The sequence below is a fragment of the Grammomys surdaster genome, unplaced genomic scaffold (assembly GCF_004785775.1).
Source record: "Grammomys surdaster isolate TR1022 unplaced genomic scaffold, NIH_TR_1.0 235, whole genome shotgun sequence".
In the NCBI taxonomy this organism is placed as follows: domain Eukaryota; kingdom Metazoa; phylum Chordata; class Mammalia; order Rodentia; family Muridae; genus Grammomys; species Grammomys surdaster.
In genome coordinates this window covers 1,524,683-1,535,110 of record NW_021604680.1, presented here as the reverse complement: position 1 = coordinate 1,535,110, position 10,428 = coordinate 1,524,683, and the positions used below count along the sequence as shown (strand labels likewise).

Genomic DNA, 10,428 nt, shown 5'->3' with positions numbered 1-10,428 from the left:
TGTGTGTGTGTGTGTGTGTGTGTGTGTGTGTGTGTGTGTGTGTTCATGAACTAGTGAACATGCAGTGTGCATGTTTGCTAGTAGACATGTAGTCTGGTACCTGTCTCTATCTGTGGAAGCCAGAAGTCATTATTGAGTATCATTCCTCAGGATGCTGATGTTCTTCTCCATTTCTTTTAAGATAGAATCTCTCATTGGCCTGAACTAGAGCTCACAAAATAAGTTATTCTTGCTGGCAAGCAAGTCCCAGATAGTCACTTGTCTCTACCTTCCCAGTGTTGGTTTTAAAAGAAGACAGTATTGCATCCAGGGTTTAATCTGAGTAGTTGAACTCAGATTCTTATGGCTTCACATCAAGCATTTGGCTTGATCATGCTATGCTTCTACTTGTATCTGATGTTCTGATGTTTCTTTATGACAAGAGACTCATAAGCCCCCAGAGCTGTCAAGGTGCCATTAATGTGATTCTGATGATTTTCTTCTCCAGTTAGGATATGCCTCTGTGTCATCCTTGATGTTTGCATTTGGGAAAAACCTGAATCACAGTTTACAAGGTGATTTTTTAAAACAAATACAGTTCTTCTTCTTCCCTTCCTCCTCCTGCTCCTCCTGCTCCTGCTCCTCCTCCTTCTCCTCCTCCTCTTCCTCCTTCTAAAATGAATTTATTCACGTTAAAACCAAGTATCAGCCTTTCCTCTCTTCCAAGTACCCCCTCATAAAAGTCTTCTCCCTAACCCCATTCCACCTTCTCCTTCTCATTTGAAAAAGGTAAGCCCCACTCTGGGTCACACACACACACACACACACACAACTAATACACTGCACCTAAACCTGGCCATTGTGCTTCTCGTAGACTAGGTACTTTCCCTCCCACTGAGCCTAGACAAGGCTGTCTATTTAGGGGTTTGAGATCCACAGGCAGGCTGGCAACAGGCTCAGGGACAGCCCCTGCTCCACTTGTTGGGGGAACCTGCATGCAGACCAAGCTGCTTATCTGCTGCTTATGCGCAGAGGACTTAGGTCCAGCCCATGCTCACTCTCCGGTAGGCCACAAGGGTCCAGGTTAGTTGACAGTGTTGGTCTTGCTGTGGATTCCTTTCTCTTTTCATGTCTCTCAATTTTTCTCCCAACTTTTCCAGAAGACGCCCCAAGCTCCATCTAATATTTGAGTGTTATCTGCATCTCTTTCCATTGGCTGTTAGGTGAAGCCTCTCAGAGAACAGTTAAGCTAGGTTCCTGTCTGGAAGCATATCAGAGTATTATTAATAGTGTCAGAGATTTGTTCTTGCCAGTGGGATGGGTCTTAATTTAGTCAGTCATTGGATAGCCATTCCTCCAGTCTGTGCTCTATTTTGTTCGTGTACATCTTGTAGGCAGTACAATTTTGGTTCAAAGGTTTTGTGTGTGAGTTGCTGTCCTTATTCTGGGATTCCTGCCTGGCTAGAGGAAGTGGTCACCTCAGGCTCCATATACCTCAATGATAGGAGTCTCAGCTAGGGTACTCCCCATAGAATCCATGGGGCCTCCACCCATCCCAGGTCCTAGAGACTGACCCTCTCCAACTGTCAATCTGCCTTCTTTCTCTCCTGCTCTCTCTACATATGTTATCCTCCAACCAGTTCTCCTCCTCATCCCATCTTTTACCCAGTTCCCTCTTTCCATTGACTTCTGATGTTTATTTTGCTACCCTTGTGAAAAAGGTTAAGCCATCCTCCCTTTGACGCTTCTTGTTATTTGGTGTTTTGGAATCAGTTTACTACAACATGATTATCCTATACTTTATGGCTAATATCGACTTATAAGTGAGTACATACCATACTCATCATTTTGGGTCTGGGTTACCTCATCCAGGATGATATTTTATAGTTCCATCCATTTGTTTGTGAAATTCATGATGTCCTTGTGTTTAATGATGGAATTGTATTCCATTGTGTAAATTAGACACATTTTTCTTTATCCATTATTTGGTTGAAGGACATCCAGGTTGTTTCCAGTTTCTGGCTATTGCAAATAAAGCTGCTATGCACATAGTTGAGCAAGTGTCCTTGTGGGATGGCAGAACATGTTTTGGGTATATGTGCAGAAGTGGTATAGGTTGGTCTTGATGTAGAACTATCTTCAATTTTGTAAACAACCACCTAAAATGATGTCCAGAGTAATTGTACAAGTTGAACTCCCACCAGCAGTGAAGTAGTACTTACTTTGTTCCATAACCTTGCCAGAACTTTTGAATTTTTGACCTTAGACATTCTGATGGGTGGAAGATGAAATCTAAGCATCATTCTTATTTGTGTTTTTCTAATGACTAAGGACATTGAAGATTTTTTTAATGTTTGTTGGCTACTCAAAATTCTTCTGTTAAGAATTCTGTTTAGCTCTATACTCCATTTTATTTGGGTTATTTAGACTGGTAGTGTCTAACTTCTTGAGTTCTTTTTATATTTTTAATATTAGCTCTCTGTGAGATGGAGGCTTAGTAAAGATCTTTTCCCAATCTGTGGGTCATTGTTTTATCCTGATAACAGTGCACAGAAACTTTTCAATTTCATTAGGTCCCATTTATTGATTGTTGACCTTATTGCCTAAGCCATTGTTGATCTGTTCATAAGTTGTCTCCTCTACTGGTGACTTCAAGGCTATTCCCCACTTTTTTCTATTAGACTTATTGATTCTGGTTTTACATTGTGGTCTTTGATCCTTATGGATGCCTTTGCATTCTCCTACCTGTAGACATCCAATTAAACCAACACCATTTGTTGAAGATTCTCTCCCTTTTCTATTGTATGGTTTTGGCTTCTTTGTCAAAAATCAAACATCCATAGGTATATGGGTTTGTTTCTGGGTCTTTGGTTCAATTCCATTGAAACAGTTCTTTGTTTTTATATCAATCCCATGCAGTTTTTTTTTTTTATCACTATTGCTCAGTAGTACTGCTGGAAGTCAGGGATAGTGATATTTGCAAAAATTTTATTTATTTTTTTATAGTTCAGGATTTTAGCTACCCTGTGTTTATTTGTTTGTTTTCCATATGAAGTTGAGAATTGTTCTTTTAAGATCTTATAAATAATTGTGTTGGAAGTTTGAGAAAAAATAATTGACTCCACAGATTGCTTTTGGTAAGATTGTTCATTTTCATGATATTAATCCTACTGATCAACCAGCATGGGAGATTTTTCTATTTTCTGATATCTTCCACAATTCTTCCTTCAGAGACTTGAAGTTCTTGTCATACAGATCTTTCACTTGCTTTGTTAGAGTTACACCAAGGTATTGTCAATTATTTGTGACTATTATGAAATGTTATTCATCCCTAAGTTCTTTCTCAGGCCATTTGCTGCTTGTGTAGAGGAGAACTACTGATTTCTTTAATTTTATATTTAGCTACTTTGATGAAAGTGTTTATCAGCTGTAGGAGTTCTCAGGTAGAATTTTTGGAGTTACATGAGTATATTATATATCATCTGTGAATAGCAATACTTTGACTTCTTCCTTTCCAGTTTTTATCCCCTTGATCTCCTTTTGTTGTCTTATTGTTCTAGCTAGAATTTCAAGTACTATTTTGAAAAGATAGGGAGATGTCTTAGTTTTGAGTTTACTTCTGTAAACAGACACCATAACCAAGGCAACTCTTAGAAGGAAAACATTTAATTGGAGCTAGCTTACAGGTTCAGAGGATCTGTCAAGGCAGGAGCATAATAGAGTTCACACAGGCTTGGTTGAGAAGGTGTTGAGAGTTCTACATCTTCATCTGAAGGCTGCTACGAGATGACTGACTTCAAGGCAGTGAGGATGAGGTTATTAGAGCACATGGCCTCAGTGACACACATCCTCTAACAAGGCCACACCTACTGCAACCATGCCACACCTCCAAATAATGCTACTTCCTGGGCCAAGAGTATTAAACCATGACAGGAGAAAATGGATAGATTTGTCTTGTCCTTAATTTTAGAGAAAATGTATTAAGTTTCTATCCATTTAATTTAAAGATGACCTTTGTCTTGGGTGTATATTGCTTTTATTGTGATTAAGTATCCACCTTGCATCTCTGTTTTCTCCAAAACTTTTATCATGAAGAGGTGTTAGATTTTTTAAAATGCCTTTTTGGAACCTAGTGAGATTGTCATGTGTGAGGTTTTTAGGGTTTTTTTTTTCCTCTTTCAGTTTGTTTATATGTTGGATTATGTTAATGGGATTTTATATATTGAACCACTCTTTTATCCCTGGGAGGAGGCCTACCTGATCATGGTGGATAATGTTTTTGATGTGTTCTTAGATTTGGCATGCAAGGATTTTATTGAATATTGTTGCATCAACATTCATAAGAGAAATTGGTCTGAAATTCTCTTTCTTGGTTGAATGCTAGTACAATTTATGAATCTGGTGACTTTTGTGGAATAGTTTGAGGAGTATTGGGCTTAGCTCTTCTTTGAGTGTCTAGTAAAATTCTGCACTAAAACCATTGGCCCAGACCTTTTTTTTCCCATTGGGAAACTTTTAATGACTACTACTATTTCTTTAGAAGTGGGTTGTAGAACTATTCAGATAATTTACCTTATTTTGGTTTAGCATTGGTAACTGGTATCTATCTAGAGAAGCATCTATTTCATTTAAAATTTTCAATTTTTTAGAGGACAGTTCGTTGATGTAAGACCTAGTAATTCTTTGAACCTTTGAAATGTCTCTCTTTTCACTTCTGACTTTGTTAATTTGAGTACTCTCTTTGCCTGTCAATTAGTTTGGCTAAGGGTTTGTTTATATTGTTGATTTTCTCAAAGAAACAGCTCTTCGTTTTGATGATTCTTTGTATTATTCTCCTTGTTTGTAGTTGATTGATTTCAGCTCTGAGTTTGACAATTTCCTGGCTTCTACAGGTGTGTTTGCTGATTCTTCATTTTTTTCTAGAGCTGTCAGATGTACTTCCAGTTCATCATTATGAGAACTCTCCAGTTTCTTCATGAGGGAACTCTATGCTACAAATTTTCTTTTGAGCACTACTTTCATTGTGTCCCATAAATTTGAGTATGTTGTGCCCTCATTTTCTTTGAATTCTAGAAAGTCTTTATTTACTTTCTTTATTTCTTCATTGATCAAATAATTGAGTTAAGAGTTGTTCAATTTCCATTAATATGTAGGCTTTCTGTTGTTTCTGTTGTTGAAGTCCAACTTTAATTCATGGTGATCTGATAAGATGCATGGGGTTGCATCATTCTTCTTGCATCTCTACTTACTTGCTTTGTGACTGACTTTATGGTCAATTTTGGAGAACATTCTTTGAGGTGCCAATGAGAAGATATATTCCTTTGTGTTTGTATGAAACGTTCTATAGAAATCGGTTAGAACCATTTGAATCATAGCCTCTGCTAGTTTTGTTATTTCTTTCTTTATTTTGTTTAGATGACCAGCCATTCTTGAGAGTGGAGTATTGAGGTCTCCCACTATGATTCACTGTGTGATTTAAGCTTTACTAATATTTCTTCCATGAATGTGGGTACCCTTGGATTTGGACCATGTTGAGGGAGATATTTTAAATCAGCATCTGGTAAGCCGACTATCTATGCTGCAGCAGCTTTGCCTAGCTCAGCCACCATATTTCTTGGCTGGAGGCCATGTGCAGGGAGCAACTAGAACCAGCCAGCCAGAAATGCCAGCCCTGCCTCCCATGAGATGCCAGCGTGGGAGATGACTGTGCCAATCTTCCATACTGTCTCTGCAAGGCTGAGCATTGCCCAGACCATCCGCCATCCATGTGGGCCCAGTAATAAAATGAGACTCTAATGCTTAAAGATTAATCAAAGGCTTTATATGTTTAGTAATGCTCAATAACAATATACCCATATGAAGAGAGTTGTTTCCCAATTAGCTAACCTAAATAAAAGATTACTCACGACTGCTCCCCATACCTCCATACCTTGCTCCTATATCTCTGCTCTTCCTAGCTCCTCCTCTTCCTTTTCCTCTTTCTCTCCTTACTCCTCCCACCTTAGCTCCTCCTACAGGACAATAAATTTTCAAAATTATCATGCCCTCTTACTGGATTTTTTTTCCTTGGATGGGTATAAAGTGTCCTTCTACATTACTTTTTATTAATTTTGGTTAAATGTCTATTTTATTAGATATTACAATGGCTATTCTAATGTCCTTCTTTGGTCTGTTTGCTTGGAAAACCTTTTTACAGCCTTTTATACTGAGATTATGACTATGTTTATGGCTGAAATGTGTCTATTTGTATATAGCAAATTGATGGAGTCTGTTTATGCATCCACTCTGTTAGCCTGTGTCTTTTTACTGGGGAACTGAGTCCACTGCTGTTGAGAGTTATCAATTATCAATGATTATTAGTTCCTGTTATTTTGATGTTAGTGGTGGTTGAATGTGTATTTTTCACTTCTATTGGTTTTAATAATGGGAAATTATTTATTTCTTGCATTTTTATGAGTGTAGTTTACTTCATTGGGTTGGAGTTTTCCTTTCAGAATCCACTGTAGGGCTGGGTCAGTGGAAAGGTAATGTTTCAATTTGGATTTGTCATGCAATATTTTAGTTTCGTCATTTATGATGATTGAATGTTTTGCTTGGCTACATATAGTAGTCTGAACTGACATGTGTGGGCTCTTAAGGTTCTGCACAATGAGGCCCTGCTGGCTTTTAGAGTCTCAGATGAGAAAACAGGTATAATTGTGATAGGTTTGTTCTTGGCCTTTTTCCTTTCTGCTTTTAAAATTCTTTCCATCTTCTCTACATTTAGTGTTTTGATTATTATGTGGTGGGAGACTTTTGTTTTCTGGTCCAATCTGTTTGGTGTTTTGTAAGTTTCTAGTACCTGTATAGACATCTCTTTCTTTAGGTTAGGGATATTTTCTTTTATGATTTTGTTGAAGACATTTTCTAGCCTTTGAGCTGGGAATCTTCTCTCCTTCTATTCCAATTATTCTTAGGTATGGTCTTTTCCATGATGTCCAGAATTTCCTACATGTTTTATGTCATAAACATTTTATATTTTGCATTTTCTTTGAATGATGTATTAATGTCTTCTATTGTATTTTCTACACCAGAGATTCTCTCTTCCTCGTGTATTCTCTTGGTGGTTTCTAAATTTCATAGATTTTTCTTTCTTCAGAATTGCCTGAGTTTATGTATTTTTTATTGCTTCTATTTCCCTTTTCAAGTTTTTGACAGTTTTATTCATGTCCTTCATCTCTTTGATTGTATTTTCCTATATTTTTCTATTTATTTTATTCCTCTTTTAATGCCTTTACTTGTTTCAATTTAATTTCCTGTATTTCCTTAAGAGGTTTATTCTTGTCCTCTTTAAATGACTTTATTATTTTTATAAGATTGTATTTAAGATCCTCTTTTCCTACTTCAGTTTCATTAGGATATCCGGGGTTTTTTGTTGCAGGATTGCTGGGCTCTAGTGATGCCATATTGCCCTGTGTCTTGCTGATTGTGTTTTTAAGCTGTTCTTTAAGTACCTGGGTTTTCTTGGTGTAGGCAGGATGATCCTGGTGGCAGCAGGACTTCTCTGGAAGGTGGTGGAAGCCATTGGTCATACAACAGAGGTCAGGGTACCTGACCCTGATGGCTGTGCCTCAGCTAGACCCCACTCTGCCCACTGTGTCCCAGTCAGACCCAACTGAGATAGTGGATAGATGTGGCTGGGATGGTATTGGTGAAGCATGTTTAAAAACTGATTAGTCTTGGGGCCCCTTAAGTCTTAGAGGGAAAGCAGGACATTCTTGGTGTCCTTCAAGGTTCCTCAAGACATTAAAAGTGAACCCAGAGCTAGAAAATGGGACTCAGATGGCCTCATGCAATTCACCTCTTCAGGCTGTGTCCCAGGCAGACCAACTGGGATGGCTGGTTGATTCAGCTGGGATGGAATTGATTGATCCGGCAGAGTTCAAAGCTAGTTAGTTATGGGTCCTCTGAAGGTTTCCACAGGAAGTGAGGCTGCTCTTGAGGACAAAGAAGGCTCCTCTGGGCAGAAGAGTAAGCCCGGAGTTAGACAATGAGGCTTAGAAGATCACTGGCAACTCATCTTTGCCTAAACATACCTCTTAATAAACAAAAGTTTAAACCTCATGTTTCTAATTAATTTTCTTGAGATTACCTGAAATACAGCTTTGTGGGATTTGGACAGATAAACAATGGTGATCCTATGATTATGTTGTTTTCATATGTGAGATCAGTTCCTTCCAAGAGCCTACATACCAGAAATTTTACCTTGAGTGGTGCATTTCAAATCTGCCTTAAATAATGTCTGCTGGGTGTTATGGAGTCTTTTTTCAATGTCCCAGAGACTCAATAGTGTACAAAATTTTTAAAATGGGAAAATAATGTTGGCTTTGTGAAATTAACTAATTTTTAGATTCATTTGTCCTTTCCCTTGTCCCAGAGTTCATCATTCACCATCCCACTCTGTCCATACTCTTTTACGTGAGTTATATTATTCAGTAGATTCACTGTTAAAGACCCACAAAAACATGGACCATCTTATGGAAGATTCAGAAAAAAAAATGTTACTACATCTTATTGATGATTAAGTCCTCTAACCCGTTTTGTGCTGGTATAACAGAACAGCTCAGTAAGAGTCACTTATAATGAATGTTGTTGGCTGGCATCTTTGGAGGATGAGAGGTCTGATGACAGTACGTAGCAAGGCTAATACTATGAGTCATTATGTGACCAAAGAAAAGAGGATGAGAAACTGTACTTCTAAAATACTTGATCCAATGACAGTGATGCTTTTAAAGATATAGCCTTTTAGTTTGAGCACATGGCAATTAAATTTCAATTATATTTTTGGTATGAAAAATGTTCAAACAAGTTATGTATATGTCGTATACTAAATATGAAGACCAAGCCCTTCCATCTGAAACCCAGTGGCTATGTATTAATGTGAACATGGAGAGACATGTCTCTGCTGTCAAGATTTATACTTTTCCATGCCCTCATCTCCTTTAGTATTATCGAAACAGCTTTAGAAAGTGCTTCACCAGGGAAAACTAGTAAGTTAGTTATTGAAGTTCCTATCCACCTCAAAATTTTACATCTGAGACTATTATCTTTTATTTCCTATAAGATAAGTGAGTACATATGTATGTAGCACATTTCCCACTTGCTCACACATAAGTTGTAGTAAGAAATTCAAGATTTTGATAGGCACATTTGTTACAAAATATCTATGAAGCTGAGGATGGGAGAATAAATGAAGTCCTGTAAGAGTCTCCCTTCTCAGAGACTAAACACTCACATGTTGTAAGGCTTTGCCCAAATGCACAAAGCAATTGAAAGGATGGGTAGCTGGATTTTTAACTCAAAGAAATCTTGAGAGTTTTGGTTATTGTATTTACTAGTGCTGTGAGCTTGAACCCTTTCATCCTTCATTTCTCCATCAATTAAAGGAAATCATATCATGTCTGAGGGTTATAAGAAGTAACTTCAAAGACACACACAGAAAAATAGTTCCCAACGTTTTCCAGATCATATGGTTAAGAAAAGAGTGTGCATATATTATAAGTTCACTCTTTTTAAAAGATTCTTGCCCATTGATGTGACCTCTTCTGCTCTTACTATCTTTTCAGACAACTGTGATGATCCATTGGCCAACTTCCTCTCACCATTGGCTTTCTCCAGTTCCTCAGATCTCACTGGAAGTTCTAGCTCAGCTCAGTTGAACTGGAGAATGGGTAAGTATAGTGATTAAGGTTGAAATCTGAGTGTTAAATGAGGACATTGTAAGTTCTAAGGAAAAAGTAAGTTCTCTGTCTACATAGGGGTCACATCCAAAGTAACAGTCCTGAAAGAAATCTTGGGGGTTAAGTCTAGAGCCAAAATACTTCCCAGCATGTAATAGATAGTCAACATGTTCCATCAACCCAAGGATCCACTAAGGAATTCTTGGTGTTGTTTTGTTGTTGTTGTTGTTTGTTGTTGTTTGAAGTACTGACTCTAGAACTCATGGCTTCATGCATATTACGGAATGTGCTCACTCACCTGAGCACATAGCTATCCTATGAAATTTCTGGTGTAGCTTTGTATTTGTGCATGAACTTGTTTATATATAGACATATGAGTGGATGTACATGCTTACATGTAGGCAGTTATATGTTGTGGGAGGGGCAGAGGACAACCTTTAATAATATTTCTTAGGTGTCATACACTCTTACAAGGAAGGATGTCTCTGTAGTCTCGAGCTTGAAGTTAGGCTTCCATGACTCCAGTTTCTGTCTCACAGAGGTGGGATTACAAGCATCCACCACTATGCCTTTTTTTGTTGTTTTTGTTTGATTTAATTTAATTTTTTTTTTACTTATTCACTTTACATCCTACTTACTAACCCCCTCCTGGTTAACCTCTCCCACAATTATATTATTATAATTAATATAATATAATATAATATAATATAATATAATATAATATAATATA

General features: G+C 37.6%; 1 protein-coding gene across 3 annotated transcripts in view; it reads left to right on the top strand.

Annotated features, from left to right (window-relative positions):
- The window catches only part of LOC114626443 (contactin-associated protein like 5-1), an 867,232-nt gene that overhangs the window by 190,833 nt on the left and 665,971 nt on the right, over nt 1–10,428 (top strand). For all 3 annotated transcript variants that reach the window (XM_028773852.1, XM_028773850.1, XM_028773851.1), the window contains exon 2: nt 9,585–9,689. In XM_028773852.1, the coding sequence (XP_028629685.1) occupies nt 9,585–9,689 (105 nt within the window). The remainder of the gene's footprint in view (nt 1–9,584; nt 9,690–10,428) is intronic.